The sequence below is a fragment of the Phyllostomus hastatus genome, unplaced genomic scaffold (genome assembly GCF_019186645.2).
Source record: "Phyllostomus hastatus isolate PE091 unplaced genomic scaffold, TTU_PhHast_1.1 phas_scaffold_385, whole genome shotgun sequence".
Lineage (NCBI taxonomy): Eukaryota > Metazoa > Chordata > Mammalia > Chiroptera > Phyllostomidae > Phyllostomus > Phyllostomus hastatus.
The window spans coordinates 14,194,981-14,218,248 of record NW_025334026.1 but is presented as its reverse complement, the minus strand read 5'-3'; the positions used below and the strand labels follow the sequence as shown (position 1 = coordinate 14,218,248).

The window sequence follows — 23,268 nt, the reverse complement described above, 5'->3', positions numbered from 1 at the left end:
AAATGTGCTCTTGACTAATCAGCCCCTCCTCTCCTCACTACCCCTCCCGACCCTAGTCACTTCCACTTCTCCCACTAGTTCCTCCTCCTCCGTCAGAGTCCCGTCAGAGTCACTAAACAACTTGCTCCTCCTCACTTCCTCCTCCCTGGGGATCAGACTTACCAGCGTTCCCAGGGTTCTGTTTCCCAGGACCCTCTCTGACCAATGACAGCCCATCAGTGGACCTCAGCCTACTACTTGGGACCAGGTTAGTCCACTGGGGGCCAGGTTCTTCCATCTCCCAGGAGGGTGGGGTCCACAGCCCCATCACCCAGTGCAGAGCCTCCCTCTCTTCTCTCACACCCCACAGGCGGTCTCCCTCCCCCCTCTCACATTCCTAAGTCCCTCCCAGCCTCATTCACAGGTCTCCTGGTTCCCGGCCAGCGCGGAGCTCCAGTCTATGGCTGGTCCACACCTAAGCTTTCGTTAAATGTTTGCTGGCCATGTCCTGCCGAGAGTGCAGCTTGTATGCGTGTGGAAGGGGAGGGGCTCAGTTTCAGGGCCTCAGACAAGGCCTGCCTTGCTTCAGTGCCCATGTGGAGGGCGCCCCAGGGCTCGGGGGCAGGAGGTCCAGGCAGGCTCCAGGCCAGTCTTCACCTTCACCAACCCACTGTCCCTCTCAAGGCCCCACACCTTCCATCCACAAGACTGGGATAAAAACCCTTCCTTGCCTGCCCTGCTTCCTGGGAAATTAGGTGCGAAATGGCTTTGGGAAAGGTTAAGGGCACTCTGCAAGAGGAAAGCAACAGATGGAGGCGCTCCCTGGCAGACCACAGAACTGCCAGAGGTAGGGCTGCAGAGGGTTTAGCTGGAGCAGGGAAGAGCTGCTCTAACTGCTTGTGGAGGCTGAGGGCCTGGGGCTGGGGGCAAGAGGGAGAGGAGGGGAGAAGGTGCTTCGGCACCCGCACCTCTCTGCAGGAGCCTCAGTGGGTCACATCACTGAGCAACACTTCCACACTTCTGTTCACACGCAGTGATGCCTTCCCTCTCCCCTCAGACCCCTTCCGGGCCTGCTGGAGTCCCTCCACCTTCTGGGAAGTCTACTGCAGGCACCCAGGTGCCCACAAAGGCCAGCAAAAGTCTTGTTTTCTTAGCCAGACTGGACTCTACCCTAACCTATGCCCTGGTTCTGGGGCCGTAGAGCGGGACAGGGGTGAAGAAGCCAGGGCTGTAGACCCCTCTCAGCCCCCTATGACCTCTTAACAACGGGGGTGGGAGGAGGAGCCGCCTCAGTCTCCGCAGCACGGTGAAGATGGGGAGGTGGGGACCTGCTCAGGTCTTCCCAGCCCTGTAGCCTCGGGGCGATTTCCGGCACCGAAAGGGCTGGAGGAAGGGGGCGTGGTGCTCACCCTCGGGATTTTTGAAAAGCAGACGTCGACTTCCCCCGTTGCGACATCTGGGCCTCTTCGAGGCTCCCATTGCCCTGGCGTCTGAAAGTCTGGGACAGTGGCGAACCCCATCGGGCAACCATCACCAACGGGCGCCCACGACCCACCACGCAGGCTACCCACCCGGGCTCCACCCGCCGTGCTCCAGGAGCCACCACCCCGGGCTCCGGGGGCGCTTCCACGACGGTGGGATTCCAGCGCTTGGCCTGGGGCCGACTCCGTGAGATGAGGCGGTCAAGTACTCGCGCCCCAAACGGGGTGGCTGCAGGCTGTTTCCTAATCCCTCTGGGCCCCAGAGCTCCGCCGCCCCGCCGCTGCTGCCTCCCGAAGGAAGTGAGCAGCAGCCGCGGGTACAGCTCGGATTCCACAAGGGGCCGGGGGCGCAGTGGGGGCGGGGCCGGCGAGGCGGGTGGGAGGCGGGACTCCCTCCGGGGGCGGGGCCGGGGAGGCGCGCAACGCGCGGGCTAGGGGCACAGGGGCGAGCGGGCAGAGCGCGCGCGTCGCGGAGCTGGGCTCGGAGAGCGCGGGGCTTGGCAGCCTGGAGATCCAAGCCGGGGCCGCCCGCGAGGAGCGCACTAGCCTCGGAGGTTGTGGACGAAGGAGTGAGGAGCCACCTCCAACGCCGACTCTCGCTGGGAGGGAGCATAAACCCGCCGTAGGCCATGAGCCGCCGGGCCCCGGGAGCCCCTCCGAGGTCCGGGCAGCGCTCCACCGGTGCCCTGGCCCGCCCAGCCGCAGCTGCGCGCCTGTAGGTACGGCCTGCTTGTCCTCAGTTACCTCGTCCCCCCCTCCCCTTGTCCATCATCCTGGACCCCGTCAGTCCCTGAGGGCTTGCGTGTGTGTGCGCACCGCTGCCCCGAGGAGCGCGGCCGCACGCGCCCCGGTCCGCGCGTGTCGTCTTTGTGTGCGCGGGTGAGAGGGAGCTTGACCGGGGACGTGCGCCCCCTGCGGGAATCGGCTCTCCTACCCCCATCCCAGGCTGAGCGGGAGTAACGGGAGGGGCCAAACCGCCTCCGGAGCAGCTGCGCCCCCGCCCCCTCCTAGGGCCCAGGGCCAGGGTTGGGGAGAACGCAGCGGGCCCCCTAGAGGAGGGGGTCCCAGGCTGGGGCGGAGGGGCGCGCGGTCTTTTCCCTAGGCTGTGGGTCTGGGGCGGGGCGGGGCGGGGCGGGGAGGGCCTACCTGGAATGAGGGTGGGGACCACGCGCCCTCGGTTCTGCCCAGGCCTTCTTTCTTACGAGCACCATTCTCTACCCGCCCACCCCGGAGCTCTTCGGCAGCCCTGGATAGTGGGGAGGACCACTGAGAGTGCCCGAGAGGCCGGCGCCTTTAAGAAGGGGCGGGTTCGTGCCCTCCATTCAGGCCTTTTCGGCCTTGGCCATTGATGAACCTGCGGGCAGCGCGGGCCCCAGAACCGCGCCAGCCCATCAGGCCAAGGCCGGACATGGGCAGGAATCCGCCTGGGCCCCCAGCAGCCTACGAAGTGAGCTCTTCAGGGGGAGGAGTCTGCAGCGACTGGCCCCTCGGGAGCCGAGAAGGGGGGGACGAGCAGCCGCGGGAGTGACCGTAAGCATGGTAAACCAAGCTGGTGCAGGGGAGAGCCCCAGGGTCTGGACTCAAACCTGGGTTGAACCCTACCTCTGCATCTTTGAGCCTCCATTATCTGCTCTGTAAAATGGGGGTGATGCTGCCTACAGCCTAGCTGGGTGACCAGCAAGAGTCGCCCACTCCGATGCAGGTCACTGGGTGTGGGGGAGTGAGTCCTTCTGGGAGGGCAGGAGCAGGGATTGGTTATCCCAAGAGGCTTTGGCTGCTTTTGGGGGGTACGATCTGAACTCCCCCCTATTCTGGCCCTCATTTTGAACAAATCTCTTCCCTCCAGCCACCCTGCTCTATCCAGGAGGTTGGGTGGGACGAACCTAGAACCTTTCAGCTCTAGAAACCTAGAGAGAGGTCTGGGGGTGGGGGCAGTGCTGTTAGGCTAGTGTGTGGGTCTCAGAGGCAGCGTTCCCCGCGAGCTGCTTCCTTCTACCCCTCTCACCTTCTAGAGGGCGTGAATGATGGTGGGCAAGACGTTCTGATGCAGGTTAGTTGAATGTTCTAAGTGATGGAGAGTTAATGCCTTTATTCTTACCCGTATTGTGAAAAATCTGTCTAAAGTTTCTAAACATAGTTCTCCTAAGGAGAACCCCCACACTCACACCCCAGGGTAGACTTCCCGAGGGAGAACTGGAGGTAAGACCCCCATCCCAAGCCAGGTGGAGCCAGGCTTCTGCCAAGACTGAGCGGCTGGCTTCAAGCTGACGGCCGCCGGGCTAAAGGCAGCATGCTGTGTCTCCTGTAGTCTGCACAACAACCCTGTGGGTTTTATATTCTTATTACCCCCACTTTACAGAGAAAAAAAGAGAGGTGAGGAGGCGAAATGACTTGCCCAAAGTCACTCAACCAACAAGAAGCCAGCTCTGTAGAGCACTTTCCTCAGGCAAGAACCAGGTTGATACCTCTTGCACTGTCTGCCTGTCCCGTATTGCAGGGAATTGGGGATTAGGTGCCTCCAACCTCTTCTTGGATGCTGTCCCCATGGGGTTCCGAAGGTCCAGTCTCGGAGCCTGCCTCACTTCCTGCTCCTTACTGTCCACGTGGGACTCGAAGGGTGGTGGCAGCTTTGGAGTCTGAGGAAGTTTCTCTCCCCTCCACCCCCTCACCTGGCTGGATCTGTTTTTATGGCTGTGCTCTGTCCCAGCAGATGTGACTCCTCAAATCTGGAGGTGATCACAGCCTGAACCCGGCTGGGCAGCGTGAGACAGGGCATCAGTGTGTGGGAGCACAACATTTTCGGGCCCCTCTGGGTGGAGCAGGGTCTGGGCTCTCTCGCCAGCTACCGCCCACCCTCTGTTTGTAGGGCCCCCCTGGCTCCTATGGTGGGTACACCACTCAACTCTCTGCTCGCAGTCCGATGAAGACAGGCCACAGCGCAGTGGTGTTGTGGAGGTGGAGGGGGCCAAGCAGAGGCAGGGACAGGATAAAGGGGGTGTTCCCAAGGCCTCTGTGGCCTCGAGGCCTGTCAACTACTGGGGCAGAGGAGTGGAGCAGCTGGGGTGATGCCAGGCTGGGTGCTAAGACTCTGAGCTGAGGACAAGCAGGGGTTGGAGGAAGAGGATGTACTAGAACTTGGATGTGGTGAGTTTGCGGTCCTGGATATCAGGCAGGCAGGGAGTTCGCTTGCTTGGAGGAAGGCCCAGGGAAACTTTACCAGCATCCATAATACCCAGGGTTCTGGGGTGCTCAGCACTGAGGGGGAGGCACGGTATGAGTGTCATGAAAAAGCCAGAACGCACACTGGTGGGCTGAGTGGTAGGGGTTGAGAATGGTGTCCTGTGAGTTTGGGGGGCTGAGTCAGGGGCCAGGGAGGCCTGGGAGGGGTATGAATCAGGGCCAAGGCGAGATCCATGTCACTGGGAGAGAGGGAGAGACTGCAAGGCTCAGGCCAAGGCTGGAGAGGGGAAGCCTCTGCTCTGCAACCCCAGGAGGGCAAGGCTGGTGCAGCGAGAGCCAGAGCCATGCCAGCCTGCTTGCCGACCGCAGAGCCTGGCCAGGAACTGTCCAGCACCAGGTGCTCCTGAAGAAGGACGGGCTTTCCTCCTCAGCCCCCAGGCCTGGGTGTAGCTCATCGTTCTGGGCCCCACTCCCTGCTTGTCTGACATCTAAATCCCAGCTCTGGATGTGCCTGCCCTCCAGCCTGTCGGGGTGCCCCCTCCTCTGTGGGTGGGCACCTCCATCTCTGAGTCAGGGCCCAGGTAATCCCACTGTGCCCTCAGAGGGAGAGCTCTCCAGGGCTCCGTGGGGAGTAGCATCCGCCACAGAAAGGGGCAGATCTGAGCATGGCCCCTCGGTCCCCTCCCACCCACCTGCAACCCTGGCTCCTGACACATAGTGGGAGCCCGGTGTAAATCCAGTGGCTTCCCGGCAGGGAAGATGTGAGAGGAAGAGGGTTTTCAACAGGGGCCGAGCCCAGTGGGAGCTGGGCTCTAGAAAGACGGGCTTGGCTGCACGGAGAAGCCTGGATTTGTCGGGGGGTGGGGGGCTGGGGGGGCAGGGGAAGTAAGGAGGCCTCTGCCGCCCTCTGCCCGGAGCAGTTGGAAGGAAAGAGGGGATGAAGGCAAGACATTTAGGAACTGGGAGCTGAGGAACTTTATTTTTATTTTTATTTTTTTAAGATTTTATTTATTTATTTTTAGAGAGGGAAAGGAGGGAGAAAGAGAGAGAGAGAGAAACATCAATGTGCGGTTGCTGGGGGCCATGGCCTGCAACCCAGGCATGTGCTCTGGCTGGGAATCGAACCTATGATGCTTTGGTTTGCAGCTCACGCTCAATCCACTGAGCTATACCAGCCAGGGCAGGAACTTTATTTTTAAACAAATTACTTCTTTAATCCTCACGACAGCCTGTTGATAGCCGTCAGTGCTGGTGTCGCCCTGTTACAGATGAGGAAACTGAGGCCCCGGGCATCTGAGTCGCCCACCCACAGCGACACGGCTAGGAAGCAGAGGAGTGGGGATTCCAGTGCAGGAGGTCTGGCTCCAGATCTCAGGCTTATAAGCACTCCTCTGCCCCGTGTGTCAGATGTCCAGATGTGGAGGTAGGGAGACACCGGGCAGTGGGCCTGTGATGGGAACATCTGTCGGATGCAGCTGTGGGGCCCCTTAGGGCTGAGGGTTTGCAGGTCCGAGCCAACAGGGCCTGCCAAGGCTCCAGGTGTCTGTGAAAGCTAGAGGGCCCAGCAGAAGGCCATCTGCTCTCCCACAGTGACAAAGGGTGGGGCTGTGTCCAAGGCGTGAGAACACACGGGGCACAGAGCTGCCCCAGCAGCTTTAACAGCTGCCTCCCAGCGATGCTCTCCACGCTCCTCTGCACAGGCCTTGGGCCCTGCAGCGGTCTGCGTGGGAGAGCAGGTGGCCCACCTTGAAGCTCTGGCAAGTGATGCTCAGGGAAGCCAGGACCCCCGGAGCACCCCCCTCCCACCACCCATTCAGAGGCAAAGTCCCAGGGGCGTTCAGTCTGCACCTGTCCCAGTCACAGGTCAGTGTCCTCCTCCCACACCCACTTCTGCCTTCTGGCAGGGTCATGCGGTGAGCACAGATATTTTGGGGAGGAAGGGTAGGGGAATTCCAGCCACACCTCACTCTCACAGGAAGCCTTGGTTCAAAACCTACCCAATGGGGACACTTCTGGGGGGTGGTAGGTAAGGTGGGCTGTAGGCTTGAGAACCGACACCCAAGGAGCCAACAGAGAAAGAGAAAAATGTGCCCGCCCGGTTGACTCCGCGCCTCCTCCTGCAGGGGACAGAGGTTCAGGCAGCCTGCCCGCAGGGGCGCTCCTGGCTAACGCAGCAGCCTCCCCGAAGTTTGTGTCCTGCAGGGGGCCGGAGGGGACTGTCCCGCAGAGGCCAGGAGGGCAGCTGGAAGCACAGCCGGATGGAGGACGGGCGGAGCTCTGTAGAGTGCAGGACTGGCCTGGCCAGGCCAGTGGTCCTGAGAACCCCAGAGGAGAGGACATCAGTGTGCACCGCTCGGGCAAGCTTCCCAGGGGCAGGGAAGAGCCAAATGAGTTATTGTCTCCTCTTCTTGTATTGGAGGACCCCAAGAAGAGGCCCCAGTTTCCCCAGCATGAATGGTTTATGGGGGTGGGCGCCCCAGCCAGAATAGAGCACCCTTAGATCTGATCTTCACCCGTGCGCGTACCTTTCCGAGCACGCAGCTACGTGAGGTGTGGGAGGAGGATGCTGCCAGGGTCCTGCCTGGGTGCATCCCTGGCTGGCAGCCTTTCAGGGTGCTGCTCGTTTGCACTGCAGGGAGTCCTTCGCTTTCCTGGGGCTCCCCAGAAACACTGTTGGTGGGGAGAATGCCTGCGGGTGTGGGCCAGACGCCCTCCCCCTGCCCCCGCCTCCCCGGCCCCAAGCAACTGCCCTCTGTGTGGTAGATCGATTGGTCGTCTGCACATTAGTGGGGGCGGCTAAGACGCCTCATTAATATTTTAAGGAATGACCTGGCGGTGGGATCCGGAACTGCGTGCCGCGGAGGCCGACGGCTGGTCTTTTTCTTTTCCAATTGTCAGCTCTATTTTTACCACCGGAAGGCCAGCTGCCCCCTCTCCCAGGCCTCTGCTCGGGTAGGGGTGGGGGAGCGTCTTCTCTCTGGGTTCCTGGCGGAGGGGTTCGGAGAGTCCGTGGCTTGGAAAGGCAAGGGGCCCGAGACTCTGCTGGGCTTCCTGTGCCCCGCCTCCCTGAAGCCCCGTCCCATCTCGCTCCGGTCCTGGTGAGATGGGAACAAAAAAACAGTTTTCCGGGAGAAGCCAGAAAGCCCAGCTAAGCCTAACAAATACAACCAAACAAAAACCCTGTGATGATGGAGGGAGGTGGCCTGCCCCGCGGGGCTCCGGGGAGCCAGCGCCTGGTGCCCATACCCTGCAGGCCACTTGTCTCCATCCCAATCCTCAGAGAAGACGAAAGGGGAAAGGCCACGCCCTGCCTGCCCCCATGCCTGTGCCTCCTCCCCCGGTAGCCCCAGTCTAAAGTTTCCTGCGCCGTTTTATTGGTGGGGTGCCGGGACCTGGGGAGACCCAAGGCCTGGCCAGAGGCAGAGCCCAGGCCTCCCCTCACCCCATCTTGCGCTGTCTTGCCCTGGCCCACGGGTCTCTTCTGCCTCCCTGGGGCCATAGGAAGAGGTGCTCACCCAGCCAGCTGTGGGGTCAGGCCTCGAGCCCAGGTGCGCCAAGGCCCCTGTACGCGGCCTCATCCCAGGACTGGCCCACAGCTCACCCTTGCCCCTGCTGGGCCTGAGCCCTCTTCCGTGTGACCTCCCACCTCCCCTTTGCAGAGAGCCCTTTGCAGAGGTCCCCAGTCCCCCTATCTGTAACGAAGTATGGGGCTTGCCGATCTGGTTGCTTGTGACTTTTACCTTTGGCTTCCCAACCTCTGCCACTTCTTTGTAGCCCTGGCCAGACCCAGGGGACACTGAGGGCTGCTGTGCCGGGCATCGGGCCAGCCGGCAAGGGTGGGTGGGGAAGGTCAAGACAGAGCCAGCCTCCCAGGCCAGTCCCTGCCCCGGACGTGGCCACAGCCACCATATGCTTGGAGGGTTCCTCTCTGAGCGCCACCTCTACCTCCAGGGAGGACACACTGGGACCCCCTCCCCACCCCCTGCCATGAGAGAGCCCCTCTCCAGGGTCCTGTCTCTCCACTCTGCCACTTCTCCTTGGGAATGTTGTCAGCAAGAAGAGCAGAGAGGACAGGGATTACGGCCAAAGGATGGAGAACTGGGACTGACTTCTCCCCGTCCCCACCTGCCACATTGGGGAGCAAAATTATGTCAAGCAGGGGCATCCACACTTGGCGCTGGCTCCAGTGCGAGCCTTTCTGAGGCTGGCGTGTCACCTGGCAGTCTCAGCGGTCCAGGGGGAGGCGGCCACTTTGGGGAGCACTGCCGTGCCGGGTAAAATAGACGGGCTTGGAGCGTGGGGACAGGCTCAGCTGCGGGGCTTCCTCTCGCTCCCACCTCCCAGGGGGCGGCTGAGGCCTCAGCTCATTTTCTCTGCAGGACTTGATGGTGGCAGCAGGTGCATCTCTGCCTCCACTTCCATTACCAACGTGACTCAGGCCTACCTCCTGCCCCCAGAGAGGGCCTGTGCCAGGTTAGGGGAGAGACACGGAAGCACACCTGGAGCACCCTGCTGTCTGCACCCTGCTAGAGGGGCGTGAGGAAGGGACTGGGAGCTCAGGGGAGACACTCATGCCAGCTGGCAGAGGGGGCAGAGGTCAGGGAAAGCTTCCTGGAGGAAGTAGACCTCAATTAACTATTGAAGGATAAGTAGGGTTTAGCCAGATGAAGGGAGGAGGAAGAGCAGGGCATTAAAAAGGCCCAGCATGAGCCAAGTTCACGGGCGCCTCAGCCCCCATTCTCCCCAACCCCTCTTCCCTTGTCCTGGTGAGTCTGCCTCCAAGGTCATGCTCAGGCCTACAGGGAGGGCCCTCGGCATCCTCTTGAGGCATGAAGCCCAAGGCAGGCCCCGCCTCCTTCAGGAAGTCTCCGCAGCTCCTCACGGCCCTCTCCCCCAGTACCAGGGCAGGAGTCTGAGGAGACCTGCGGGCTTGGAAAACTGTCATCTATGCTCAGTGGCCTGTTTCCTCCCTGGGGCCGTCCCGTGGTTACTGACTGCAGCCCAGGTCCCAGGCTGCCCCGAGGTGAGAGGGAATTCCCACAGTGCCCTACGGCCCAGAGGCCCTGCACATGAGCTCACAGAAGTGGAGCAGCTATTTTTACCTGGCTTTAATTAGAGTCTGGATCCCAGAGGAGAGATGAGATGGTACTCCCAAGAGCTGCAAGGGCCATGCCGGGAAATGTGGGATCCTGGGAGGGCAGCTGAGGGCATGACCCTCTGCCTCAGTTCCCCTGACAGTGGGCTGACCCCCTAAGATGGGCTCCTCAAGGCAGGGCAGGACCGCATCACCCCTCTTGTTCTCCATTAGTAAATGCCCCCTGGCCTTGGGAGGGGGTTGCAGAAACCCAGCGACTGTGCCCATGCCCCAGGGGCAATGGCCACGTTGGGGGACAAGGAGGCAAAGCTCCCAAGCACCAGGTGGTTTGGCAACCCAGAAGGAGAGACGGGGGTCACCTAGGAATGAGGAGGAAGCTGGGGTCGGGAGACAGCTGGATTCCTGCATTGGGGCCTCTTCAAGAGGCTGGGTTTGGATGGGCGCTGGGGACAGAGCCCGGCTCCGGGAGGTGGAGACACAAGCTTGGGGTGCGGGCCGTTGTGATGGGGAGAAGTCGGAGGAGGCAGCACCTTCAATGACATTGCAGTCAGATTTGATTCACACTAGGAGGGGATCCCCAAGTCCTGAGGTCAGGGTGAGAATCCCAGGCCTCGCGTGAGAGTTTGGGTGGTGACTGCTGTGACATGCCCAGAACGCAAAACACATTCACTTGTTCATCCGGTCGTTCGTTCATTGTTTACAGGGCGCCTGCCATGTGCCAAACACTGGGGACACGGCCACTTTTAAGACTGTTAAAATACCCGCCTTGTGGAGCCGACATTCCCGGGGGAAGGGGCGAGGAGAGGGGAGAGCACAACCAAGCAAGTGAATAAATGGTACGTCAGAGGGGTAAACCCTATGGAGAAAAGTGAGCAGGCAAAGGGCAGGAGACGCCGGCGCGGGGGGGAGTGGGAGCATTTCTTACTCTCAGCAGAGTGGGGGTCAGGGAAGGCCACCAGACAAGGTAGCGTTGGAGCAGAAACCTCAAGGAGGTGACAGAGTGTGGAGGAGAGAACATTCCAGGAGAGTGCGAAGGGCCCGAGGTGGGAATGGTGACTGGCCTGCTTTCACAACAAGGAGCCCAATGTGGCCAGAGAGGTCAATGGAGGCAGGTCACGTGAGGCCAGCGGGGCCAGGGTGGGACTTGGGCATTTACCATGAGCAGAATGGGAGCCATCGCAGGACTTTGAGCAGAGCGGGGACCCGATGTGTCTTGTGTTGTAGAAGTGATGACTGGGTTCCTGGGTGAAGAACCGGCTCCAGAGTGAGGTCAGATTCGGGGGTACCAGTGAAGAGGCTGCTAAAGTACTGCCTGCAAAAGCATGGGTTATGTGGGTCCCTGGATGGCCTCGAGTGGAGGAGGGGTTGGGTTCCCGGCATATTTCAAAAGTGGACCCCAGAAGGTTGCACGTGACTTCTTGTCCACGGGGCTTTGGCGGCCCTCAGAAGAGGTTACTTGAGGAAGTGAGGTCACTGGAGGCTTGTGGGGCCTTCACTTCAAGGCACCTGTCATCCCGTCATCCCAGCCTCCTTTGGCTGGCCCAGGATTGACTTGGGGTTCCCTAACTGAGGTTGCTGTTTGAAAAGAGTGAGTGGGGTCTCCACCCCTGCAGATACTGCCCCCTACCTCCCTAGTGAGCCTCTTCACACACTGGTCCTGCTCCGAAAGGCCGCGGGTTGTAGAACCGCCCCGCCCCAACGCACAACTTCAGGGGGCCCTTAAGGGAGGGGGGCCAGAGAGAGGGCAGGTGGGTGCTCTGTTGGGAGGTCACAAAGTTACCAAGAACTCTTCTAACCTGCAGCTGCAGAGGGCTGCGATGGGACGGAAGCCATGAATGGTGCCGCCTCCGGCCCCGCCGCCGCCTCCGCCGCCCCAGTCCCGGACTGGCGGCAGTTCTGTGAGCTGCATGCGCAGGCTGCCGCCGTGGACTTCGCGCACAAGTTCTGCCGCTTCCTGCGGGACAACCCGGCCTACGACACACCGGACGCCGGGGCCTCCTTCTCCCGCCACTTTGCCAGCAACTTCCTGGACGTGTTCAGCGAGGAGGTGCGCCGCATGCTGGTGGCCGGAGAGGCTGAGCACCCTGATGCTATGGAGCCGGAGCCGGTGGCGCCCAAGGCGGCATCATGCAGCCACTCTCGGAGCTCCGAGGACGTGTCGGCCCAAGCGGCAGCCAAGGCTCGCGTCCGCAAGGGCTTCTCACTGCGCAACATGAGCCTGTGCGTGGTGGACGGCATGCGCGACATATGGCACCGGCGCGCCTCTCCCGAGCCTGACGCCACCCCACGTGCCACCGAGCAGCCGGCTGAGCCACGCGACAAGTGGACTCGGCGCTTGCGGCTGTCACGGACGCTGGCGGCCAAGGTGGAGCTGGTGGACATCCAGCGCGAGGGTGCACTGCGCTTCATGGTGGCGGATGATGCGGCCACGGGCCCGGGAGGCGCCGCCCAGTGGCAGAAGTGCCGCCTGCTCCTGCGCAGGGCCGTGGCAGGCGAGCGCTTCCGCCTAGAGTTCTTCGTGCCACCCAAGGTGAGCGCAAACCCCTACCTGGGAGATGGTGTAATGCCGTGGGCACAGGATAGGGTGCCGGTAGCTGGCTTTGGCATTGCCCGGTCTGGTTGGCAAGATGGAGTACTGAGTGTCAGGATCCTGGGATGTGGGCGCTCTGCTAGTCCCGCAAGTCACTCCTCAAGGCCTCTCTGGCTACGGGACAGGTTCTGGGGTGCTGTTCTTCACGGCGTTGGAAAGCCTGACTCCCTGCCCTACCCTCTTCCTTACCTTACACCCCAGGTGGCTGGAGCCACCCAGAGAGGAGGCCTGTGGGTCAAGGGCAGGGAGTGACAGTGACACTCCAAGGTGCCACTCCTGGGGAGGTCTGCATCTATGCTGGTAGAAATCCGTGAATCCCCAGTTTGGCTGCCACGCTGCAGCTTAGCCCCTGCCCAGGTGGCCCTTTTTTGGCCTGGATTTCAAAAGCTAAGTTCTAGTTGTCACTACCATTTCCCCTCATGTGAGTACACTGTCCCCTCCCCCTCTTAAAGGCTCACCAAAAGAGCCCTAGGCAAAGCTTTGGGTCTCCTCCGGGGTGATGAAACAAACCTGCCTTGTTTAGAAAGTGGGAGTAACTGCAACAATAGTGCCGGGTTCTGAGAGCCCGCTGAGTGCGGGGCCTGGTGGGCAGTCTCCTCCGGTACTCCAGCAGGGTGGGCCTCCTGGTTTCAAGGTCATAGGAGAGAAAATAAATGGGGGCGGGGGGTGGGTGGCCTGCTGGAAGTCACACAGCTTGTGGGTGGCAGAGCTGGACCAATTATACCCACCCCCCCGGGGGTCCCAGGAATGAAGGGAACATCGAGGTGGGAGCTCCTTGTGCACTGGGAGGTTCAGAGAGGTGGGACGTTGGGCTGGTGCGGCAGCTGGCAGCACCCCCAAGAGCCACCCAGGGCTGCCGCCTACCCCTGGACCCACTCCACCCCAGTGCCTTTAGTCAGCCTGAGCCTCTCACCTCTGCCCCCGTCTCTCCCTCTCTCCGTCTGCCAGAACTGCAGGTCCCGTGGGAGGGGCGGGGCATGGGCTCCCCAGGACTGCGTGCCCACGAGCTGCATGAAAAGTGACTTCCTAGGGACATGCTCACTGTACAAAGAGCTTTCTCCCCAAGTCCCAGGACCCCTGCCCCAGACTTCCCAAGGGCTGTGTGCTTGCCCAGGCCCCACTATTAGTTCCCAGAGAGAAATCATAGACTATGAAGCTCAACTCTACCCCTTGTCAGACAGGGAGCCCAAGGTCCAGCAGGGGGTGGGAATGAGGTGGAGCTCGCCCAGGGTCACCCAAAGGGCAGAAGCAGAGACCTAGGCCTTCAAGGCCTCCAGGTCCTGAGTGGCAGTCACAGCTGCCCGGCTGTAAATAGCAGCGGCTGCTGCCCTCAGAGGCGGGGAAGTGGCAGCTGGTGCCTTCCTGGTTATCCCTCTGAGCCCACCACTCACCCCTGGCAGAAGGCAGGGTTCCTGAGGGGTCCCCTCCCCAACCCCTGAGGAAAGCTAGTGGTCTCCTACCCCTACCCTGTAATCAGGCCTTCAGTCCTGCGTTTGTCATGCAAATGTTCAGGATTCCGGAGTGAGCCGGCAGGAACTGCTCCCTACCGTGGTGAGGGCTCAGGTCGGGTTTCCCTAACTTCCTAAGGTTCCCCTAACTTTCCAGCAAGTGCCCCTGCTGACAGGCCCCACTGCCTCTCAGTCCCGGAGGCCTGACCACGCCCCTGGAGCAGACAGGAGCTCAAGGGCTGTTTCCTGGGGCCCCAGAGAGCAGCGCGGCTGGCCCCCTGCCCCGGTGGAAGCCACTGGCAGGCTGGTGCTTGCAGCACTGGATGATGACCCTCAACGGGCTGAGCGCTGGGTGCTCCACGGGCACCAAGGAAGTGAAGCCCGGGCCGCATAAGTGCTCACCAGGCCACAGGGCCCCAGGACAGGCACTTTGGGGGCACAAGCCCAGTGACAAGGGTCTGGGTCGTGTAACAGCCTCATGGCTCTGTCCGGAGAAGTGGGAACAGTGCGGTGTGGCTGGAGTGGGGTGAAAGGCAGCTGGGCCTAGACAGATCGGCCTCAAATGCCAGCCAGGGAGTCAGCACCTCCAGCCAGCAGGAGCCCAGCCAAAACAGCCAGTCCGGGCCTTCACTGCAGGCCTCTGCCTGCTCCACCCACTCGACCACCCAACCCCAGTGGCTGGCACAGTGGCCTGCCATGGTCAGCGACCCCTCCGTCACCACTCCAAGCCCGCTGGATGATAGCCAGTGCTGCCGGGAATTCCCATTCGCCTGCCCACCCAGCGTGCGGCCCTTCCCTTTCCTCCTGAGAAAGTCCCTGTCCCAGAGCCCAAGCCCTGCCGGGAATCTCAGTCTCCAGCCAGCCCCAGTGGGCCTTCGGGTCATGGCCAGGAGCTTTGGGGCAGAGCAGGGAGGGCCGGGCACAGGGCAGCCCTCCCTGGGAGTTCCGCCAGCTCACCTGGGTTGAACCCCACACTGGCCCCTCTTCCTCCACTGGGAAGATGCTGCCCTGCCCGGCTCCAGGGGCTCCGAGTCAGGGACCCTAGAGCCCTGTGCTCTGGGACATCTAGTCTTAAGGGGGAGACCAGCATTTTTTTTTAATGAACCAGAATAAGATAGAAAATACCACACTCCATCACACAGAGTAAATAACGTCTGCTGACACATTCATTTCAGAGATGTAGACTGTGTGTCCTGGGCCACAATATCCAATATGTTTCTTACTGTGGATCAAGTTCAAAAATGGGGAAGCCGCAGGTCCGGTGGGTGCGCCGGGTGGAAGGGCAGCCCAGGCACCGTTCACTCCGTAGGGCTGGGGCTCGAGGAAGGGGGGAGACTCAGATGCCAGCCCGGCTCTGCCCCAACTTGCTGTGTGACTGTGGGGAGTCCCTTTGTTTCCCAAAGACTCCCCCACTCACCTGCCTGTGAAGCGGGGTCGGAGCGCCTCGCTGCCCGCGGGGCTGCTGTGCCCCCGAAGCTGAGGGCTGCTCGGGGAGGTGGGGAGCTTTGAAGAGGGTTTCCGGAGGCCCTGTGGTGACCCTCGCTACCCCTTCCTCTGGCCTCCCAGGCCTCCAGGCCCAAGGTCAGCATCCCCCTCTCAGCCATTATCGAGGTCCGCACCACCATGCCCCTGGAGATGCCAGAGAAGGACAACACGTTTGTGCTCAAGGTGAGTCCCGCCCTGGCCCCGCAGGTCCTTGGGCTGCCCCGGCCACCTCTCTCACGGGCCACCTCTCTCACGGGCGGCACAGCGTGAGGCCATTGCAGGGGAGGGAAAGGGGCCAGCAGCAGGGCAGCGAGAGGGATCCCTGGTTGAGAGTCTTAGGACCCTACACAGGTGGCGAGCACCCAGCTGGGACTTAAATCCTGGCCTGGGCTCTGGAGCCAAGGGCCCCGGGAATCACCCCCCACCTGGGGCCCGTTCCTGTTTCCTCCTGGGCCTCGGTGAAGCTCCTGGGTTTCACTTCTCCCCCCTCCCCTCCCCCTCCCCCACAGGCGCCAGCACATGCCCACCCCCTGGGCCGGCGAGCTGGTCGCCAGCCTGCAGCAGTTACACTCACGCTCCTGTCTCAGAGCCCTGGAGCGTGGGAAGCCACCTGGTCCCACAGAGGGCCCAGAGGCTCTAAGGGTGGATGGTGGGGGCAGGGGGTAGGCACCCTGCTGGGGCTGAGCGCAGCTCTTCCCCTTGCCGGGACCGTGTCATGGGGGCGGTCTGCTCAGCTTGCTGAGGACAGACAGGCTGCCGGCCACCAGGACTGTGCCCTGTGCCTCTTCCTCAGAGGATGAGAGGACATTTGTGAGGCCCACTCCCGGGAACCTGGTCCCACCCACCCAAAGCTGCATGGAGCCCCCACCCTCCCCTCCAGGCTCCCGGCTGGGTTTATGCTTTGTTCGCCCTTATTTATTCAGTCACGAACTCCCTTATTCTAAATGAAACATTTGCCAACCCCACACCCTGAGTCACCCTGGCTGGGGGCTGAGGATGCAGTCCCTCCCTGCCTGGCTCGCTCTTCTGCTGGGGAGATGGGTCCAGAGCCTCGTTCCCGACAGCCGAGTGGCCGCTGTGCTACTGATTACACTGCGGAGCCCTGAGGCCGAGGAGTTCGGAGCCAGCCCCTCTCTGGGCCTCAGTTTCCCCATCTGTTCAGAGAGGGGCTGGAGGTGGTCTCCAAGAACCCTCCCAGCTCGGCGATGCTGGGAAGCCGAGGGCACACAGCCTCTCAGAGACCCCGGTTCACATCCCGCCACTGCCACAGAGTGCTAGTGGGACTTGAACCCTGTTGCCTGACCTCTCTGGGCCTATTTGCTCACCTGTACGACGGGGAGCACACACTGCCTCCCTCCTGTTGGAGTGAGGCCATCAGACAACAAACAGGCAGAGGGACACTCCAGCCTGCCCCAGGCGAGGGCTAGGCCTGTCCTCTTTCCCCCGTGGGGTCCGCGGGTCCCAGGGGTGTGGCTTCAGAGGCAGAGCTCCAGGCACTCGGCAGGGGAGCCCTCAACCAGAGTGCTGAGCCAGCTGGCCCCTCGGCTGCCCAGAGGGCTGCGGGGTCCTTTCAGCCCAAGTCCAGGGTGCCGGCCCGCCGCTCCCCAGCCAGCACGGCCCGCTCTGAGGCCACACATCCAGTGCCTGGGGACTTGAGGTCAGCAGAGCTGAGCGTCATCCCCAGTCATCCCCAGCGGTGGGCCCAGAGGAAGGGGCTGCTGAGGGCTCAGGGTGGGGGCTCCACCCAGGACCTTGGCTCGGGTTCAGGGTGGTGCTTGGTGGTGACGCCCTGCCCTCCCTGCCGCTCACACCCATGAGCCTCGGTGGGAGAGGGGCAGGGTGAGCTGCCTATCTCGGGTCTAGAGCCCCCACCGTGGGTGGAGGGGGCTGGGGTACCGACCGCTTTCTGGACTCCTGGCCCCGCTTCCCCAGGTGGAGAATGGAGCAGAGTACATCCTGGAGACCATCGACTCCCTGCAGAAGCACTCGTGGGTGGCGGACATCCAGGGCTGCGTGGATCCCGGGTGAGTGCCCGAGCAACCCTGGGACGGGTGAGCAGGAGAGGGCAGCGCTCTGGTGCTGAGCTCCAGAGACGGCTCTCCTCGTGGCCGCTCATCTGTCCCCACCCTGGGGCTCAGAAGCCGTGCCGGTAGAAGGGCTCACCATCTCCAAGGCTGAAAGAAACTGTGGACTAGGGGCAGGAGAGGGCGGAGAAAACCGCCCAGCAAAGGGCATGGAGCTGTGGGTGAACTGGGGCCTGCCGGGAACACCGAGGCCTTCAAGCAGTTAGAATTAGAGCTGGTGAAGAGGGGACTTTGATGAGAGCCGGGGAGGCTGGCACGTCGGGGCAGCGGGGAGCCATGCACGGCTGGCAGTGAGCAGAGGGCAGCCACGGTCAGCCACGGTCAGCCGCGTGCAGGAAGAGCGACGGGGAGGCTGGCTGTGCCGTGCAGGAGAGGCCTCGAGGCCCAGGGTAGGAGGGGCGGGCGGACCAGCAGCAGAGCATTTGGCAGCAGCTCCCCTGGCTAATGGGGTGAGCCAAGCCCCGGGGGGGAGGGGCTGCTGCTTTCTAATTAACAGCTTCATTTAAGGAAGCACGATTAAAGTCCTGAGCGCCTCCCCGGCCCCCTGATTCCCAAAGTGGTTATAATCCCTCCCCTGCCACCCTCCCAACCATCTGCTCTGCAGACCCTTTCCCTGGACCCTGTGAAGGTGAGCCTTGCAGCATGTTAGAGCTGGCAGGGTCCCGGGCACCCCGGGTTGCAGATGGGGAGACAAAGGCCTTGGGCCGGGAGGGGAGCTGCCCTGGTCCCATTTGTGGGGCTCCATGGGGTCCGAGGAGGAGGCCAGCCCTTTGTAGGTTAGTGGGGCAGGGGTCATGTGACCTCTAGGAGGACTGCACCCACTTGGAGATCTCTCTTATATGCCCATTCACCCATGGTGGCCACAGAACAAGCTGAGGGTGTGACAGAGGGACATGGAGGCACAGGGACCTCAGATGAGCTGCCGCCCAGTTCTGTGAGGAGCCCACAGTCCAAATCCCACAGCTGAGCACAGTTTTGCTTTCTCGTCTCCACAGGGACAGCGAGGAAGACACAGAGCTCTCCTGCGCCCGGGGGGGCTGTCTGGCCAGCCGAGTGGCCTCCTGCAGCTGTGAGCTCCTCACGGAGGGTAGGCGGGTACAGAGCTGACTGGCCTCATGGGAGGCAGGGCTGGAGGGGTGGTCACTCCCCACATGGCCAGACAGGCAGACATGCTTCTTACTGCCACTTCTCCCGCAGTGGACCTGCCCCGGCCCTCAGAGACAACGGCAGCTGTGGTGACGGCCCCACACAGCCGAGCTCGAGACGCCATCAGCGAGTCACTAGTCCACGTCCCACTGGAGTCCTTCCTGGAGACCCTGGAATCCCCGGGCGGCAGCAGTGACGACGGCAATAACACAGGTGCGGTGGGGCAGCCTGCGTCCCCAGCCCGCCTTCCTGCGCCCCCAGCCCGGGGCACAGGCACCCCAGCTCCCTCCGGAGCCCCTCCTGGGCCTCAGAAGCTGGGACATTTCCTCCCACCGGGGCCTGTGCACAGCAGCTCAGAATTCGGGCTTTGTAGGCAAGTCCCGGAACAAGACCCTGGTCTCGATAGAAAATGCTCGCAGAAGGGGTGTGGGGGTCAGAACCAGGGATTGTGGCAAGCGGACTGGACTTGTTCCCAGGTCTGTTGCTCCTCTCTGTGCCTCAGCTGGCGGAGCAGGTTTCACTAGTGGGAGGGGCCCGCTCCGGCCCCAACAGCGTTATCCAAACAGCATTCTACCTGTAAAAACCCAACAAGATACTGCACATCCTTGTCCTCCTGCCCCTCACGCCCCTCCCTCTGTCATCCTCTCCAGGGGAGGAGGGAGCGGAGCCTGAGCCCAAAGAGGCACCGGAGCTGGAGCTCGCTGACTACCCCTGGTTCCACGGGACCCTGTCCAGGGTCAGGGCGGCGCAGCTGGTGCTGGCAGGCGGGTCCCGCAGCCATGGCCTCTTCGTGATCCGCCAGAGTGAGACTCGGCCTGGGGAGTACGTGCTGACTTTCAACTTCCAAGGCAAGGCCAAGGCAAGTGTGCAGAGGGACCATGGGGGAGAGGGGGTGACCCTGGTCCTGAGGCCGCGCCCACACCCCAGCAGCAGGCTCCATGGGTGCAGGTGCGGCTGAGCCCGGCCTCCCTGGACACGCTCTCTGAACCACCTGGGCCCCTCCACCCTCTCTGCTCCAGATCCGGCTTCTCCATTATCCAGAGAGGGAGTCACCTCCTGGTGGCCTAGCACTCAGGAGGCCAGGCCCTTCTGAGAACCTAGCTTTGACCCCTCAGAAGCACAGGGGCTTCTGCAGGTCTGTGCCAAGAGCCACCTCAGTGCAGAGCCGGGGTCAACCAAGACCCTTTGGCCCCTCCTACTCCCAGACAGCCCCACCTCTAGCCTCCTCAGGTCAGGTCACCACCCCTTCCTGCGCCCCAGCCCCAGGCCAGGCCTGTGCTCAGGCCAAGGGACGCGGAAGGGAACCACACACAGGCCCCTAGAAGACGAAACAGGGGAGGAGGAGCTGGGCCGGGCAGGAGGGCCGTGGGTCTGGAGGGCCAGGAGAGGCCCCTGACCCTGCCAGCGGGAGTAGCGGGAGGCCGTGACCCGGAATGTGCAGTGGAGGGAGAATGTTTACAGTGCCGGGGAAGAGCAGTCCAGACAGGGCCCGGTGCAGGTGCGACGGTGCACCCAAAGACTGGGCTGTCTCAGACGGACGTTGCGTGCTAATGTGCTGGCCTGAGGCACACAGGGAAACGCGACCGTGGGGAGCTCCAGTGTGACCAGAATGGGCAGGAACCTCAACCCCCGCCCCCACACCATCCTGAGTTTGTGATAAGGAAACAGACCTAACCCTGGATTCCTTCCCACCCCACACACAGCTCCTGCCAGTTCCTGCTGGAGGAGGGGCACTCCAGCACTCCCGGCCCAGGCCTACCCTGGTGGTCAGTGCCCCCGCCCCCAGCTGACCCAGTGCCAGCCCTCCCCTCGCTCCCTGGGCCTATGTCCTTGCGGTGTTGTCACTTTGCGGAGGAGGCAGCCCCTCTCCAGGGACACCTCCTTGGAAAGCAGCCGCCCTTACCAGTTCCTCTGACAACCAGGCACTTAACACCGCCCCTGGCAACCCCAAGTTTACTTCCTGCCAGCACCGCCCCTGGCAGCCTCCCTGAAGGGCCTGGATCGGACTCGTGCCCGAGCCGGAGACCAGGATGGTGCCCAGCCAATCCAGGGGCACGGGTGGCATGGGAGGAGGAAGCGCTGGACACTCCTGTCCTTCCGGGGGCAAGTCCCAGCATCGAACTCACTCACACTAGCTCCCGCCCCGTCAGAGCGGTCCGAGATAAGTTAGTAGCGGGGTACAGCAGGACCCCCTGCCTTCTGCTCGCACTCCCCCCGAGAAGAGGGACCTTGGCCTTCTTTTCACCTCCAGTAGTAAATGTCTGAAGTGTTTTCCCGGAGATCGAGATGCACCCCTTGCTTCGGGCTCCACCCTGGGGCCCTGGGTCTCCACCCCCGGAGGCTCTGCCCTGGGTGCTGTTAGGCCCCCAGGTTTGCTCTCACCGTTGTGTCGACTTCTGGCCCTGCGGGTGGGCAGGTCAATGGTGGAGCCAGCCCACCATCCTAGCCCTGGGCTTCTGTCCTTTATACGGGGCTAGGCCAGCACCCCACACCCCCCGCCCCCCCGGGCTTGAGGCCCTGAAACCTTCCTATCACTTCCCCTCTTGCCATACACACCCAGGACAGCCACTCTCCCTCCTGTGGGGTGCGTACTGAGCACAGTAAGGCTCGCCCTAGAGACCACAGGCTGTGGCTCACCCGCCCGAGGCAGCTGCCCCGTGTGGGCCCTGGGGCAGCAGCCTGTGCCCCACGCTCCGCGTGCAGCCACTTCGGCCACATCGGGAAGCACACACCGTCACCCCCCGCCAGCCCGCCTCAGCGCGGTTTCCAGCCCTCTGGGCTCTGGCCCTGTGGGGACAGCAGGGTGGAGAGTCACACAGACGTGAGCTCTGTGCCTCGTGACAGTGGCCGAGTCACTCCTTCCCTGTGCCGCAGTTCCCCCCCCCCCCCCCGTCTCTGATATGGGGGCTGTGAAGTCTGCCTCGTTAGGGCTCTGGGAGACTCTACATGGGGAGCGTGAGGGGCGCGATGTGGGTGCTTCCAACAGAGGAGCAGAGGTCTACGCCCCTCAGCCCCAGCCCGTGTCTGCTGCCCACCCATTCCCCACCCCCACCCCAGGAGTGACCCCACCCTGAGGTGGGGCTCACAGGGTAGGTGCCTGCTCTGACATGCCCCCCGGGGGTCTCTGTGAGACTCGGTCCTCCCCGTGGCCCCCAGAGGCACTTGCCAGTGCGGGGCCCCAGCGCTGACTGTGCATCTGTGCCCACAGCACTTGCGCCTGTCCCTGAATGGCCACGGGCAGTGCCACGTGCAGCACCTGTGGTTCCAGTCCGTGCTCGACATGCTGCGGCACTTCCACACCCACCCCATCCCATTGGAGTCCGGTGGCTCGGCAGACATCACCCTGCGCAGCTACGTGCGGGCCCAGGGCCCCCCACCCGGTAAGACGCCCCGCCGGCGGGAGCGATGGCTCAAGGGGGCAGACAGATGGGCAGTGGGAGACGGGGGTCGCCCTGCAGCGCATCCTGGCTGGGCTAGCTCCAGTGGGGTGAGGGCCAGGACTCCCGTGGGCAGCTGTAAGCAATCCGGGCCATCAGGATTGGACACGGGCGTGTCCCGAGTGATTCCTGGCGGCGGGCGGAGGGAAGTTGCTGGGAGGCAGCACCCGGCAGTCCCTGGACACAGGTGGGGCTCTGCGCTGAGCTGCGGATGGAGGGCGCGGCGGAGGGGCGAGTGCGGGTGTCCCTCGCGTGCGGGTTGAGCACCATGGTGCGTGCGCAGTGCCGCCTGTACCCGTGATACTGTCCGGGGGCGTGGGCTGGAACCTGGAGGGCTGAATTCGGGTCCTGACTCCCTGTGTGACCCCAGGCCACCCCATTCCTCCGGGTCTCTGGTCCCAGTCTGACACGCTGTGACTAGGGAACCCAGCCTGGGCACTGATGCGCTGGGTCCCATTGCAGAGCCGGGGCCCTCGCCCAGCGCCGTGCCTGCGCCCCCCGCCTGCTGGAACGAGCCGGCAGGCCAGCATTACTTCGCCAGCCTCGCTGCCACCTGCCCGCCTGCCTCGCCCTCGGAGGCCGGTGGCGCCTCGTCCTCCTCCGCCTCGTCATCCTCAGCTGCATCCCTGCCCGCCGCCCCGCGCGCCGCCGCGGAGGGCCCGCCGAGCGCGCGCAGCCGCAGCAACAGCGCGGAGCGGCTGCTGGAGGCGGCGAGCGCTGCAGAGGAGCCCCCTGAGGCCGCGCCCGGCGAAGGATCGCGCGGCCGCACGCGTGCGGTGGAGAACCAGTACTCCTTCTACTAGCCCGGCGGCGCGGGCGGCGCCCAGACCCTGGGGCCTCCCGGACCCGCCCGCGGCCGCCCCCGTGTCCATCCGTCCAGCGGACCCTGTCGGCCCCAGTCTGGGCGCTGGGTGGGAAAAGCGAAGCTCTTCAATGAAGACATAAATGTTATTAAAGAGCCTGTTTTAGGGACTGCACCTGGCTCTCCTGTGGTCTTTTCTCTTGCCTTGGCCGTGGGCACCGCTCCTTCTGGCACTGCAGGGGAGAGGGGGAAACCACACGTGGGTATGCCGTGGCCTGACGCCGAGTGCTTCCCACCCAGCTCAGTCTTGGGTGGGACCCTGCTCCCCATTAGCAAGGAGACAGTCTTAGCGAAAAGACAGTCGGCAGTCCTCGAATGAGTCACAGAGATAAAGCACGAAGTCAAAGACTCCGAGACTGCCTCGGGCTGGGAGGGGCGGGGGTGGAGGAGGGGGCTTTACAGTGGAGCTGTGAGAGAGGGGTTGGGGAAGGGGTGGCCTGAGCAGAGGCTCAGGGGCAAGAACAGTGCCACAGAGGGTAGG

The 23,268-nt window shown here is 62.9% G+C and overlaps 1 protein-coding gene across 5 annotated transcripts; it reads left to right on the top strand.

The window, feature by feature from the left end:
• The first annotated feature begins 1,900 nt into the window (after positions 1 to 1,900).
• On the top strand, positions 1,901 to 22,902 carry SH2B2 (SH2B adaptor protein 2). 5 transcript variants are annotated; one of them, XM_045819312.1, is made up of 11 exons: positions 2,617 to 2,999; positions 3,473 to 3,510; positions 10,439 to 10,571; positions 11,538 to 12,265; positions 15,340 to 15,441; positions 17,191 to 17,282; positions 18,338 to 18,429; positions 18,540 to 18,701; positions 19,139 to 19,347; positions 21,697 to 21,868; positions 22,388 to 22,902. In XM_045819312.1, exons 4-11 carry the CDS (start codon positions 11,567 to 11,569, stop codon positions 22,726 to 22,728), a joined length of 1,869 nt encoding a protein of 622 aa, XP_045675268.1. In that variant the 5' UTR covers positions 2,617 to 2,999; positions 3,473 to 3,510; positions 10,439 to 10,571; positions 11,538 to 11,566; the 3' UTR covers positions 22,729 to 22,902. The 5 variants fall into 5 exon arrangements, with proteins under 5 accessions (XP_045675270.1, XP_045675267.1, XP_045675269.1 ...); XM_045819311.1 differs by lacking the exons at positions 2,617 to 2,999; positions 3,473 to 3,510 and adding an exon at positions 2,051 to 2,179; XM_045819313.1 differs by lacking the exons at positions 2,617 to 2,999; positions 3,473 to 3,510 and adding an exon at positions 2,056 to 2,175.
• Positions 22,903 to 23,268: the final 366 nt, after the last annotated feature.

Excerpts from the sequence above, each read along its gene's own strand:
- SH2B2 (XM_045819314.1), top strand. The coding sequence starts at position 11,567 with ATGAATGGTGCCGCCTCCGGCCCCGCCGCCGCCTCCGCCGCCCCAGTC. Across the intron at positions 18,702-19,138 it reads TGACGACGGCAATAACACAG|GGGAGGAGGGAGCGGAGCCT; the intron begins GTGCGGTGGGGC and ends CATCCTCTCCAG. Across the intron at positions 19,348-21,696 it reads ACTTCCAAGGCAAGGCCAAG|CACTTGCGCCTGTCCCTGAA; the intron begins GCAAGTGTGCAG and ends CTGTGCCCACAG.